The sequence below is a fragment of the Plecotus auritus genome (assembly GCF_963455305.1).
Source record: "Plecotus auritus genome assembly, chromosome: 6".
Classification (NCBI taxonomy): domain Eukaryota; kingdom Metazoa; phylum Chordata; class Mammalia; order Chiroptera; family Vespertilionidae; genus Plecotus; species Plecotus auritus.
This window is the reverse complement of record NC_137773.1, coordinates 22,060,838-22,074,950: the sequence shown is the minus strand read 5'-3', so window position 1 is coordinate 22,074,950 and position 14,113 is coordinate 22,060,838. Positions and strand designations below refer to the sequence as shown.

The following is a 14,113-nucleotide window of genomic DNA, read 5'->3' as shown; positions in this document are numbered from 1 at the left end:
AAACCAAGAACAGTCTGTCCAAGGAGCAAACCTAGCCAGGTTGTTCTCCCTTCACCTGAACCCAACAGGCAAGGGTTATTCTGCCTCAGCTGGAAGTTTCTGTCCACTGAAAGCATGTGTGGGCTCTCCGGGCCCAGACCTTAACAATCCTAGCCAAGAGACTGAGGCCTCAGCCTGGAATCCTGGCTCTCCCTGGAGCAGCTGAAGACAGGCTCAGGGCCTGCTTCTGGGCCAGACCAGGAAGGGTGTCTGGGAGACCACCAGGGGGCGCTCCAGCTCAGCCTTTGCACACAGCTGCCCCTCCAAAGACTGGCCCAGGTGTGTAGAGAATATCTTATACCACCTGTTTCCTCTCATGCTTTTTTTGCACACTGCCTTATTCCCTAGAGAATTTTAGCTTTCATTTTGAGGTTCTTTTGCTCACCCTTGCTTACTGGAGGTACACACCCTGTGGATTCCTGACCACTCCTGCCCAGCTGAGGTCAGAGGTCTGAGAAGGTCCAGGGTGAAGACCCAGGCCCATAAGGCAAGACTAAGGAGGGACCTGCCTCCCTCTCCTCCTTCCCAGCTCATTTCCTGAGGAGGCCCGTGCTGCGGTGGAGATCACCCCCTCTTTCCTCAGGGAAGCAAAAGAGTCCTGGGGAACGAGAATGAGGAGCAGGAGGAGCAGGACTGAGGTATAGAGAAGCATTTTGAACAGAAAGCTTAATAAAAGCATAAAGTCTGAACGCAAAACAGAAACTCGAGTTCATTCTGATTCATAGCACATGCAGAGTGAGTGACTGAGGGTCAGAGACACGGACCCCAAAGTTAGCCATCAGCCCCCCAAACAGCAATCCAGGCAGGACATGCAGGATGGGCCCAGCCGACTCACGTGTAGGACTCAAAATCTCCATTGCTTATGGCTTCAATCAGCTGCTCTGTCACTTTTATAATTTCCTGTTTCCGCACTGTAAGGCAGGAGGGGACACAGAAATAGTAGCAATCGTGACAGTAATGAAGCACCAACTACCATTTCCTGAGTCCTCGTCATGTGCCAGACCCTGTCCTGGGACCTGAGGGCCTCATATACATTGTCTCAGTTATCCTCACAGTAGCCATGACAGGTAGGTATCATTACTCCCATTTCACAGAAGAAGAAACTGAGGCCCAGAAAGGTGAGAACGGTATGAAAGTTCCCTCAGCTACAAAGGACAGAGCCAGTGTCTTAGTTGGCAGCCATGGAGGGCATTCCCGCTCTAGGCCTGTTTTGACTTCAAATACAATATCCTATCAAAACAAGGTCAACTGTCATGGTTGTCACTAGCAGCCATGCCCAAACTGGGGCCGCTAACAAAGGTCTCAGGGCTTATTCATCCCTTAGGTATGGGGAGCTTTATGCTCCATTTGGGTGCCTGTAGGAATCAGGCTCTGAGCTTTCCAGAACTTTCTAGGCATACTGATTCCCAGTTGCTGAGACCTGGCCTCCCCTGCCACCACCAAAACAATACAAACAGCTGCTGTCTTTCTGGTAGAGGGTTAGACGTCACTTTTCTCATATGTGTGATTTCTGAGCTCCAGTTTTCCCAACTGTAAAATGGGGACAACATCACCTCTCATTCATTCCGTGCCAAAAGTATCGTGGAAAGAACCCAGGCTTCAGTACCAGACAGGCTTCATCGAAATTCCAACCCAGGCCCTGGCCAGTGAGGGTCAGTTGATTGGGCATTGTCCCGTGCACTGAAAGGTCGCCAGTTCAATTCCCTGTCAGGGCACATGCACGGGTTGTGGGCTCGATCCCCGGTCGGGTGTGTGAGGGAGGCCGCCAATCGATGTTTCGCTATCTCTCCTTCTCCCTTCCTCTCTCTCCAAAAATTGATAAAGGAAAAAAAAAAAAAAAAAAGCTCGAGAGCAATTATATGTAGAAGGACCTTTCATTCTAGGTTGTACTCTTTAAAAAAATAAAATAAATAAATTCCAACCAAGGCCCTTACAAGGTGTGCAACTGTGGGCCACAAGGCAGGTCCCTGGTCTGTCTGATGAGATGATAGTGCTCCCCTCCTTGGCATGAAGCTGGGATGAGGTGATGAGCACGAAGCACTCAAACCAAAGCCTGGCACACAGTCGGTGCACGGTGTAGGTACCATTTCCTGCATCCTCCCACATGATTGCCACATCTGCTCCTCATAGACACCCTGGGAGCTGGGCGGGGCCAGTTTCCCCCAACAGACACCTGAGGACACTAAGCCTCAGTAATGAAGGACTTTGAGGCCAGGTCTCTTGGTCCCAGAAGGACAGTTCTACCAGAAGCTTTACATGGTTTCCCAAGGGTACGCCCTCCTTCTCCCCTCCTGTCCTCCCTTCCTCCCCCAGGTTCAAGCTCAGCTCCAAATCCGGTCAGTTCATTGGCCTATGGAGCAGCTTCAGGTGAGGTAGATGGACACGCAGCCCATTTCTCAGTTTGGAATGTGGGAGAGAGAGAGAGATCATGCTGGCTGAGGTTGTCCCTGCCCTTTTCCTCATCACTGCCCATGTCACCCCATGCCATCTCACACCAGGAGCTCACCTCAGACCCAGAGGACACAGAGTCACAGAATAGCCAGGCTGGAAGAACCCCTGGAGACTGGGACTCAGCCTTCTTATCACACTACTGGAGAAACGGAGGCCCGGGAGGGGTTGTGACTTGCCCGGGGACATGGAGCAGACAGGGTGCAGAGTCCAGCTCCCAGCCCAGGACCTTTCCACAGGGCCCCGGCACCCCACCATGTTTCCTGACACTCAGAGCCTGTATGCTGTCTATTCCCCAACTCGAATACAAGTTCCATGGAGGCTGGGCTGTGGCTGCCCTTGGCTGCTAGATTCCCAGGAGCCTAGAACAGGCCTGCCCCCAGGGGAACTCATTATTAAATAAATGAGCGCACCAGGCCTTGTGCTGTGTGCTCAACCTGCAGGATCTTGAAAGCTCACAGCACAACTTCACGTGGCTATCACTTCCACATCACAGGTAAGCAATCTGGAGGTGAGAGAAGTTAAATTGTCTGCACTGTGGACCAACTGCCCAGCGTTTGCAGCTCCAAAGCCCATCATACTCTCCCCCACAACACACGCCCCTCAGGGCTGGGGCCCCTGCCCAGCACAGCTCTTGACACATGGTGGGTGCTCAGCAGATATAGCAATGTTCATCTTCAATGTCTGTTACCACCATGAACAATAAATTATTTTTGAATAATCACCAGGCCTGGGGATGAGTCCATCTGAGACCATGAGCTCTGCCAGGTCACTCTGGGGCCTTGCCTGGGGTTGTGGCAGAGGTAGCAAGAATAAATGAATGAGTGGATGGCACCAAACCAGGGCTGCTGTTTTTGCCCTGTTTCCTGGAATTGCCCAAGTCGCCTAGTGGCTTGTCCCTGGGAGCCCAAGAGCCTGGCCTCCTGGTCAACTCTGCCCTCCTGCATAGACGCTGGAGACTGAGGAATGAAAAAAGCCACCGCTGCCAGGAGACACCTCATCCCAGCCTCTCCCACACAGAACCAAGGTGATGACCCAGAGCGAGTCCATGTGCTCACGGCAGGCATGGGGTCAGTGCCACCTCCCTTGCCTCCTCCATCTGGATTTTAAGAATGCTTCCAGCTTGACATCCCATGAGCCTGTGCTTAATGCCCTGTCCCCTGTGCGCTGCTTCTCATGCCATCTCAGAGAGGCTAGCAAAGTGGTCAAAGGCATGATTTCTATAGCCAGACTCCCTGTGTTTGGATCCTGGCTCTGGGACCTTGGGCAAGGGACTTCACCATGCCTCAGTTTCCCCATATGTATAATGGAGCTACCAATACTTACCTCATAGGGTTGTTCTAAGGATTATGTGAGTTAAGAATATACCAAAATAGCTGATACATATGTGGTCCTCACTAGGAACCAGCTACTGTTCCCAGCCCTTTATATCAACTTCTTTATGTCAATAATGATGCAATATGTAAAGCACTTAGAGCAGAACCTGGCACTCCCTACGTGAGAGCTGTGGTTAGTATCATTAAAAAAAAATAAAAATATTTTTATTGCTTTCAGAGAGGAAGGGAGAGGGAGAGAGATTGGAACATCAATGATGAGAGAGAATCATTGATTGTCTGCCTCCTCCATGCCCCCCACTGGGGATCGAGCCCACAACCCAGGAATGTGCCCTGACCGGGAATTGAACTGTGACCTCCCGGTTCATGGGTCAATGCTCAACTACCGAGCCACAGCAGCTGGGCCTGTGGTTATTATCGTGTGCAAATCTCTGAATTGGAAGTTCCTCCTGAGGATAGCCTCTAACCTCGGGCTGCCTCCCAGCAGCCTAATATGTGAGGCTTTCATCTTGGATTCATTTGGGGGCTTGCAGCCCACTGGGCAGCCCGCTGCACTATGAGACAGCTCCTTCTTCTTCCAAGTTGAAATCTGTCGCCCTGAAGCCCCTAGCTATAGTTCTGGTTCCTTTCTGCCTTCCGGGGCCCTGCACTGAGTTGTCTGCTTCCTGGATTTATGCCTTTTCCCTGCCAGTCTTCTCTCCTCAGGGCTGAAGGCCTCCAGAATGTGGTTTGCAGGATCTGACTCAAGCGGGCCATCTACTCTTCAAAGGCCTCACTGAGTGGAAGCATATAATCCCAGGTGTGGCTTGGATTTTACACAATATCAAGTCTGGAGTAGCATTCTCTATCCCCTCCCCATTTTGGACACTATACCTCTATTAATGTAGCCTGAGATAGTACCTAACTTGGTTTTGCCTCCAGCCATTCAGGACACCAGTTATGCCAACAGTCAATGCCTCATGGGCAGGAATCTCCCTAGCTTCATTCTCTGGGACAAAAAAAAATAATCAAAAAAAAAAAATCTGGGAGTCTAGTGTTCCTTAAGTCTGGATAAATTCACTCTGGTTCTGGGCCCCTCTCATGCCCTCAGCAATCCCATTGCTGTGTGAGGGGTTCATTCAGCAGCTGCTCAGGAGCAAGCTGTGCACTTCCACCTGCCAGGATTCACCCAGACAGTCCAGGAGTGCTCCCCTACAGATGGAAAAGCTGAGGCTCCAGAGAGGTTAAGGCACCCTCTCAAGGTCACACAGCATGCCAAGGCTGAGATGGGATCAGCATTCCTGGCTGATATTTCCCAGAATGTCTCTGCTGAGATTCTGAGGCAGCTCTTTGGGCTGTAGAGGAAATTAATATTTCATGGAGCTTACCAGGAGGAGGTAGGGGAGTGGGGAGAAAGCCTGGCAGAGCCCAGCGAAATTTGGAGGGTGAGAGTCCTGTGCATGAAGCCCGAGGTGCTCTGAAATATTAATGTCCCTTCCTTTGCTCATGGGAAAATGTTCCCTGAAGGATGACATTTCTAATTAATTTTAATGTTAGGTCAGAATCCACCCCACCAGCTGCTATTCTCACTTAGGAAGAAGACTTAACAGATCAACACCAGAAAATGATTCTCTGGAAAGTTTCTCTGAGGCCTGGAGAAGCTGTGGGAGGCACAGGGCTCCTCTTCCCTGCCAAACACAGGAGAAGCTCCTGGCTGAGCCAGTGTCTCTCCCATCAGACATGGCCTTCTGCATGTGGGGAAATGAGGCAGGGAATGGCTCCCAGTTCTGCCATTAATAACCCGATGTGACCTTCCTCCTCCTTGAGCTCAGACTTCCTCCTGTAAAAGGGCCTACCCCTGGCTGGTGTTGCTCAGTTGGTTGGAGCACTGTCGGGTGCACTGGAAGGTCATGGGTTCGATTCCTGGTCAGGGCACATATCTAAGTTGCAGGTTCGATCCTCTGTCAGGGAGGCAACCAATCAACATCTCTCTCTCACATTGATATTTCTTTCTCTCCCCCTTCCTCCCTCTCTAAAATCAATAACATTTTTTAAAAAGAAGGGGAAACAAAGGGGGGACTAGATGAACTAAATAAAATTCAAGGTGCCGAAACCGGTTTGGCTCAGTGGATAGAGCGTCGGCCTGCGGACTGAAGGGTCCTGGGTTCGATTCCGGTCAAGGGCATGTACCTTGGTTGCGGGCACATCCCCAGTAGGGGGTGTGCAGGAGGCAGCTGATCGATGTTTCTCTCTCATCGATGTTTCTAGCTCTCTATCCCTCTCCCTTCCTCTCTGTAAAATATCAATAAAATATATTTTAAAAAAAAAATTCAAGGCTTCACAAATGTTCCCATGGTGTTCTAAAGCAGAGAATGATGACTGTAAATGTGGGGCCTCGGGGATGAAACCCAGAGCCATTCCCCCAGGTGGAAAATGTCTTTGGCAGCTCATATTTTACATTTATAGCGCTCACAAATTTTGCATTCTCTTCCAAATATTTCTCTGTCTGTTTAATATATAAATATTTGCCTTAAAATAATCTTTCAGTAAAATGGATGTTCCCAAAATGGCATGTGGCTTCCTGTCAACCACAAGCTCTAGCTTCAAAAAAAATGTAAGATTTATTAAACAGTTTCCATGTGCCAAACACCGTGTAAGCACTTTATATACAGCCTCTTATTTCATCTTTACAGCAATCCTCTGAGGTTGGAACTATTATCATCAACTCTTTATTGTTAAGGAAATTGAGGCTCAGAGAGGTTGAGTAACCTGTCCAAGGTCAACCAGCAAATGGACCCCAGTGAAGAAGCACAGAGTTAGCTCACCTCCATGGTCCCTAACTGCTCTGAGGCCAGAATTATGAGGCCACAGCGAGTCTCCTCAAAATCCCAATCTTACCATCAGGACAGTGAGTCTCAACTATGGGGCCAGTCACAGAAACACCATGTCTCAGCCCAACGCAAAACCATAGAATCGGAATCCACAGGGGCAGGGCCAGGGGTGCGTGGAGAATTCTACTTGAGGAACTTAGAATGCTGATTTGACCCTAACAAGGGATTCTTCTTCAAGACTATGTATTTTTAAAGGTTGGCACTAGTGCCATCATAGAAAACAGATTTGCTCTAGTGCCAGGCTATGGCGTTAGTGAGTCACCCCACCTGCGCCCCCACAACTGGGACTGATCAGAAAGGGCCATACACAGGTGGGGCTGATCTTCCAGGGTATCCTGGCAGAGGCAAGAGGTAGTCATGGCATTTATTGTATCAAAGCTGTCTTAAAACCTGAATTGCAATTGTGCAAAAATATTTATTGCATAATAAAATGCTCTTTCTCCCATCGTTATGTTCTTTTAGAGGAAAATTATCTAAACTACTGAAAAATGTCTAAACTGGTCCAGCTGCGATCTCTCTGGGTCAACGGTGTCTTCCTAGATTTCAGAGGCTCCCAGGCGTCGCTGACACGTGCCCAAGTGTGGGAACCCTGAGGAATCTGGTCTCCCTGTCCCAGGGGGATGAGGATGGCTGGGTGCAGACAGAGCACAGAATGTCACCAACTCATCCAACAATTTGGTGTCCCCTGGCCAGAAGACGCATGCTTTCCACACACCAAGGCCCCCAGCGTGGTGGTTATGAGCCAGGCCCTGGAGTCACACTACCTGGATTCAAATCCTGACTCCACCCTTTCGAGCTATAGGACCTGGGGACACTTGACTCTACTCCTCTGTTTCCGGGGCTGTGGGATGCATGGGGTTAATTACAGCACCTCCCCAGAAGGTTGTGATGAAGTTCAGGTCAATATAAAGCACTTCCAGGTTAGCCCACAGCACAGCCATTATTTCTATCACTGTCTTTATTACTTCCTCTCTTACTATCCGATCACAATTATATTCGGCTTGCTCCCTCTGAGGCTGAGGACTGCTAGTCGCTCCTGCATTCCAGGTTGCTCTTAGGCAGGATTTCCCATGCTTCCCATACAACTGAACATCCTGCATTTTTGCTTTCCCTTTCCTTACAATTATTACTTCATGTTTTAAAAATAAGCACACTTAAAAAAATTCAAAAATGCTTATTTCAAAAGGAAAATACATATCACTGTGATACATTTATGCCATGAATGTGTTACATTAATTTTTCCTAACACATATGAAAGTTAATGCATAACCTCTACAATGAAAGTCCAGCTATGTACCACTAGTGGGCTGAGTATCCCACGCCGGGAACAGTGTACTCAGTCTGGAAGGAACCAAAGTGAGGTTCTGTGCAGAGCAGCAGGACACAAGGTTGGCACTGGGGCCTTTTCAAACCAGGGGCTGTCAGTGAAGGGGGCCTGAGGAGGCCTTGGGGCCCAGACGCCAAAGGCAAGGCCCCCCTACCTTTGGTGTCTTCGTCCTCAATGGTGGTGTTGGTGCTCTCTGAAGATTCCTGCCAGAGAGAACAGAGAGGCATTGAGGCCTGCCTGGCCAGCAGGAGGGGGCACGGCCAGTGGGGGGCTGCCCCGGCTGCCTGATGCTGCGGCCCGGTTTCTGTAAGCCTCATTGGCTCTGCCATCCGGATGCTCCCCTGAAAACCTGTCAGACTTCTGAACCTACGGAGGGGAAGGGCCCAGCTAAGCAGGTGGCTGGTGGTGGGGGCGTGGATGGAGGGATGGATGCAAGGAATACCCTGGCCTTTCTGGAAGGGCTGGAAGGGGTTCCTGGGCCCTTTCTGCTTGAGGGATCATAGAGGGAGTGTAGAGGGGCAGAGAGGCACATGGTGGCCACAGAATGGGGAAGGAATACACACATTGGCAGGAGAGGAAGAGAGAGAGAGAGGGATGCCCAGTGTGAGAGAGCTGGGCTTTTCAGGGAGAGAAAAACCACACATCTGAGGGAGATAGCAATGGAATCAGAAGAAGAGGGACATGGGCCACCATGCCACCACTGGAACGTTTAGACAGAGGCAGGGCTGGTGGCTCCTCTGCCACCGGCAGGCCCTGTATAGCCTTGCTCAAGAAGGGCCTCTACAGCGCCCACTACATTGGCCAAACCAAGCCCTTCCACCCTTCGTCACAACTGGCACAAACCAAGCCCTGAGATGAGTTCCAGAGCCGAGGGTGGGGAGAAGCGAGAAGCCAAGGGCTGGATGTGGGATGGGGTTCAAATCAACCTTCATACCCAACAGAGTTCTCAGGTCTACTGTCAGGCTGCTGGTCTGGGCCATGGAGTTGGAGGTGTCAACAGAAACACGCCAACAACACGCACACGCAACACACATATTGTCACACGAGGCACACGTACCAAGCACGCCCTGAGCACCCTCTCCCCGCCCCGGGTTCCCCGTGCAGCCTGCAGGAGGGAGGCAGGAGCGAGGGGTCGAGGCCCAGCATTTACCGGCGTTTGGGAGACGGCAGACACTCACCATTAACTGAACGCTGGAACTGGACTTTCTTTTCTGGAAAAACAAGGAGAAGAGATGGGACAGGAAAAGACACAGCGTGAAAACGGCAGAGAGCAGAGGAATGGACGACAGGGGAGGTTCGGAAGGAGGATGGGCCTCAGGATCATCCTCTGTGGGCCTGTGCCAGCAGGGCATGGGGGCAAGGAGTCAGGGCCACCAGCAACAGCTGACCTGGTGGGACCAATCCTCTCTTGGCCTGAAGTTCTGGGGCCTCATGCACAGCTGCTGGGTCTCACAGTCTAATCACCAAGCTCCAGGTCAAGCCTCCCCTGGACCAGGGCTCCCTCTACGCCAAGCTCTGCTGGGGGAAGTCAACCCTGGGTCTCCGATGCCAGTTGCCTAAGGCCTCCAGAATCCAAAGCTCTTGAAGGACGAAGGGGTGCTCGGGTCTGGGGGCAAGGCCCAATCTCTCCTCCTAGACTCCCATGCATCCCTGCTGAAAGGACCCCAAGTGTCCTAGTCACATATAACCAGGCCCCTTCGAGGAGTCTGGGAACTCAGTCTAGGGTGGGGCCTAGGGATCTCCGTTTAAAACAGTATCTCCAGGAGATTCCAGAGCAGGGCCAAGTGCAGGAACCAGTCTTCTAAATGGCCTTTGAACTTCTGCTTGTGTTCACAGCTTCCCAGTGACTGGCCTAGCCAATTCCTTAATGCTGAGAGAGAACCCAAGGCACAGCCAGACATACAGCAGAGCCCAGAATTTGAGCCATGGGGCCCTGCCATTCAGCCTACTCTAGCTTTTGGGGAGTTTGCATACTGGCTGTGGAACCAAGGGAAGGAAAGAGAAAGGACAAAGGTAAATTATCTTCTTCTCTCAGCTCTAAGCCAAGAGTCTTAAAGACTCATACAGAGGGTTGCAGCTCAAGACTGACACTTGAATTGCACAGGTGAGAAACTGGGGCCCAAAGATGGGAGGTGATCTGCCCGAGGTCTCTCAGCTGCCACTAGCAGAGCAGAGGCCAGAACCCCTGAGTGCCGCTCTCTCCTCTGTCCAGGCCTCAGGCACCCACAGCCTGGCCGCTCCTCAAAGGTTTATCCTTCCCAAACCATTCATATCTGAGGCCAGGAGGCTGCTCTCCTTGATGCACTGCAGGGGGGTGGGAGGGGGAGCAGAGGAGGGAATGGAAATGCCCTTAAGTTGGGTCCACCAGGGAGAAGCACAATATTCTGAGGGTCTTCAGGTCTGATTCTGGGTTGAGATCCTGTGCTCTCTCTCCAGGGCCTCTGCAGACATGGCAGGGGTGGCTCACCGGGCACAGCCCCTGCACCTGCTCCAGCTGGGCCGGACAGTGTGAATTCCAAAGCCAGCAGCCTACAGACAGCCCTTCCTCTTCTCCCCTCTCCTCTCCTCTCCACTCCTCCCCTCTCCTCTCCTCTCCCTTCCTTTCCTCTCCTCCTAGAGTCAGCCTCACTCCTGGATGGAGCCAAGCCAGGCACAGTGTTTGTGGGAGGGGACAGGCCCTCTCAGCTTGGCTCACAGCAGAAACCTGAGGACTGGCCCGGGGGGCCAGGAGGTTCCAGGCAGGACACGAGGAGGGAACACAGAGCAGAGACTGCATCAGATTCGGACGTACAGTGACAGGATGGGACATGGGAGAGAGAAGTCACAACGGCACGGATGGGACACCAACAGGGGCAGTGAGTGGGACTGAGGGTGGGAGCAGGTGGCCCCTCCTCATAGCAGTGGAGGCCTTGGGGTGGTTGGGGGGGGCATCGCTTCTTGATAATAGGAAGACTCAATTTCCCTGAGTCACAAATGATGATACTAACAATAACCCCACACTGACCGGCATGTTAGCATTTGATTTACAAGAGTCTTTCACCAAAAGTAGAGTCACATCTCTTAGAACCACCTGGAAAAAAGCATGGTTCTAAGGTTAGCAAGGATGATGGAAATGAGAAGTATGTTCGAAATTAGCCTCAAAAGCCATTAAAAGCCCTTACAGTACAGTATTGTCCCATATCTCTAACTCCAACTGGCCAGCTGTCCTCCAGTGGCAGGACCAATCCCTGCTTCTTCAGCAAAGCCCCGGATGGAATCTGTGATTTGTGTCTAGAACAGTATTGTAGGAAGAATCTGTATTTCCTCACTTTGGCTGAACGTGTATCAGTTGAAGAAGCACAGGATGACTCCACCAGGCTCGCAAGCCACTGCCTTTCTTCCTTTGCACAGATGACAGAAGCGATGACCCTGGTCCCCAAGGGAGGGAAGGTGGGGCCCAGATTCAAACCCTTGGCTTCTTGAATAGAGCCAGTTTCACTCACGGTGAAAACATGACTGGACCCCAGAGTGACATATGGCAGGCAGGGGCCCTGAATCCTGGGCGAGGCCCTGGGTGACTTGTCTTCCAGCTGGACTTCCCCCTCGGCCAACCCCCAGGAGGGGAAAGAGGCAGCACTACAGAGAGACAGTCGGGCCAGGAATAGCCTTTGAGCTTCTAGCTTCTGTTCATCCACCCAGGCTGCCCTGAGAAGTCTCTATTGTAGCTGCCGAAAGGAGGGGCACTTTCTTCAGCTGCACCCACTGTGACTAGTGAGCGAGAGCCCCACTATGCCATGGCCTTGCCCTCGGACAGGCTCCGCCTCCTGGCCTTGCCGGAGAAGAGCCAGACCAGAGCTTTGTCCCAAGACCCTGCCTGCGGGAGGCCTTGACCTCACAGCAGTGGCTCTGAGTTAGCCTTTGCCAGGGCCACACCACAAGCCAAGCAGACTGGGACAGCCCTCCCTCTGCCGCCTCCTCCTCCACTGACCTGGGCCACAGCACACCAGCACCTGTGGCCTCTGCCCCATATCTCCCAAATACAATTTTCCCCAGGGAACCCCGTGCCCCAGTGTCTACCAACCAGGGCCAGAGAGAGCTCCAGCGGCTCCAAACCGGCCACCCCACATCGTACATCCCCCCATTACCCTTTCAAATGGCGAGCCAAACAGCAGGTGAGCCAAAACTCAATTCTGAGCCGCACTGCAGGACTCGGGATGTGTGCATGTCAACTTTAGAAACTCTGTGGGCTTTAGATCTGTGGATTACTAAATATTCTCTTGAGCAAACTTTGTTTTCAAGACAAATCTTAACCCAGAAGTCCAATATATAAAACAGAAAAGATAATAACACCGGCAGGCACCTCATGAACATGTGTCGCACACCCTGCACCGTGCTAAGCCCTCGACACACGTGATCTTGGCTCATCCTCACAAACAGCCCTGCGAGGTGGACACCCCTTGACCCTCTTTGCTTGAACGAGGAAACACAAGCTCAGGGGATTCAAATAATTAGCCAAGGTCTGCGGCTGCTAAGCCCGCCCAGGCTCTCTTAACCACGGTGCTGGCTGCGACACGGAGCCGTTCTGGCTGAAGTGGGCATGGGAAGCCCAGAACCTTCTCTGCTTGCCGCTTCTAATCTCACCCCACCCCATCTGCTGCCGGAGGTGCTTCCCCAGAACCTTTGGGCTCCAAGGACTTCAGTTTGAAAACCACAGACTTCAGCTGATAACCAAACAGTTAGGTATTCCTCAAGCACCCAAGACAAGAGGGAGAGTGATTAGATAGGGTTTTGTGGGGTTTGTTTGTTGGTTGGTATGTTTTTAAAGCTGAAATCCTAGAAATCATGGAGTCTACATCCTTCCACCTGCCCATTGTACCTACAGGAAAACTCAAGCCTGCAGAGGGCTAAGAGCAGAGGGGAGGCCCGAACCCTGGCCTCCGAGAGCCAGCCCAGATCCCTCCCATGTAACCGTGACAGACCAAAGCCCGCGACCTGAGACTGTAAATGCCACTACGAATGAAGCCATGGAGCCACCAGCCCACCTGGTGGCTGTGTTCGGACAACGTCCCACACCTTCCAGTATCCTGGGCACAGCCCAGCCCTGGGGCCCTGGCCAGGCAGGGCTCTGAGCCCAGAGAAAGGCAGGGTCTCAAGAAAGGAGAACCCACAAGGCGAGCCAGTGGCAGGGAGAAGGGGGCTGCAGAGAGTGGGACCAGGCCCCAGAAAGCAGAGGGAGAAGAGAGAGGAGGGGAGCGGGGTCAGGGGTGTGTGTGTGGAAGTAGCTCGGGCTTCAGGACTGGGAGGGAGGACAGAGGGCAGGCCTAGGTCGGGGGAGGCAGGGATGCTTAGCATTGAACCAGCAGGTCTTCAGGGGGAGAGAGCACCTCTGGACCCCAAAGTGGAGAGGAATTGCTGTCCATCCTCTTGGACTGGGGTGTATTGGGTCAGGGATCCATTCCTGCCAGCCCACACTCAGGAAAAGGGAAGTTACTCCTCATGGTCATCTCTATCCCTTCCTTGTACCCCCTGCTCACCAGTCCTCCAGCCCCAGAGAACCCCAGAAACCTCCTTCTGACCGCCCCTTTTCTTGTGCCCACTCCAACCCCAGGCCATCTGTGTCTCCCATCAGCTTTCAACCCTCCCCCTCTCCCGCTTCCTTTCCAGCTTCCTCCCCTGATCGTGGTGAGAGGTGGGCACCAAAGCCCAGGTCTCTGGGTCTGGGGATGGCCTGGCTGCCAGAGAGACCACATCTGCCCAGAACACCACCAGCAGGGCCTGGGTCTTCGCCAGGCCTGAAAGCCGGGCCTTCTTGAAGGAAACGCTGCCAGAGCAGGCCCTGGTGGCTCCCAGGGGGCTTACCTTCACACCATCATTCTTCTTGTTTCCTCCACTCTTCCCTCCTATGGAGGAGAGAAAGTAGAGGGTTACCAACACCAGGCAGGGCACCAGGGCCCAGAGTGCAAGGAAGAGCAGCATCCACGGGCAGCCGGAGGGCAGGGAGCCGGCTCAGCGATCTGGGGAGACCTCCTCCTGCTTCTCCTCCCTCCTCTGGAGCCTGGGACTGCCAGGGGCCCACTAGGTGGGCCTGGGCTCCCACAGTTCTCAGCGATCGCAAG

At 52.5% G+C, this 14,113-nt stretch overlaps 1 protein-coding gene across 3 annotated transcripts in view; it reads right to left on the bottom strand.

The window, feature by feature from the left end:
* CAMK2A (calcium/calmodulin dependent protein kinase II alpha) overlaps positions 1 to 14,113 on the bottom strand; it is a gene marked incomplete at its 3' end in the record, with an annotated part of 61,789 nt that overhangs the window by 9,153 nt on the left and 38,523 nt on the right. For 2 of the 3 annotated variants that reach the window (XM_080675700.1, XM_080675701.1), the window contains exons 13-15: positions 13,857 to 13,897; positions 8,173 to 8,221; positions 875 to 950 (exon numbers count right to left, since the gene is read on the bottom strand). In XM_080675700.1, coding sequence (XP_080531826.1) covers positions 875 to 950; positions 8,173 to 8,221; positions 13,857 to 13,897 — 166 coding nt within the window. Of the gene's footprint in view, positions 1 to 874; positions 951 to 8,172; positions 8,222 to 9,196; positions 9,230 to 13,856; positions 13,898 to 14,113 lie in introns of all 3 variants that reach the window. The other variant, XM_080675699.1, reaches the window with a different exon arrangement.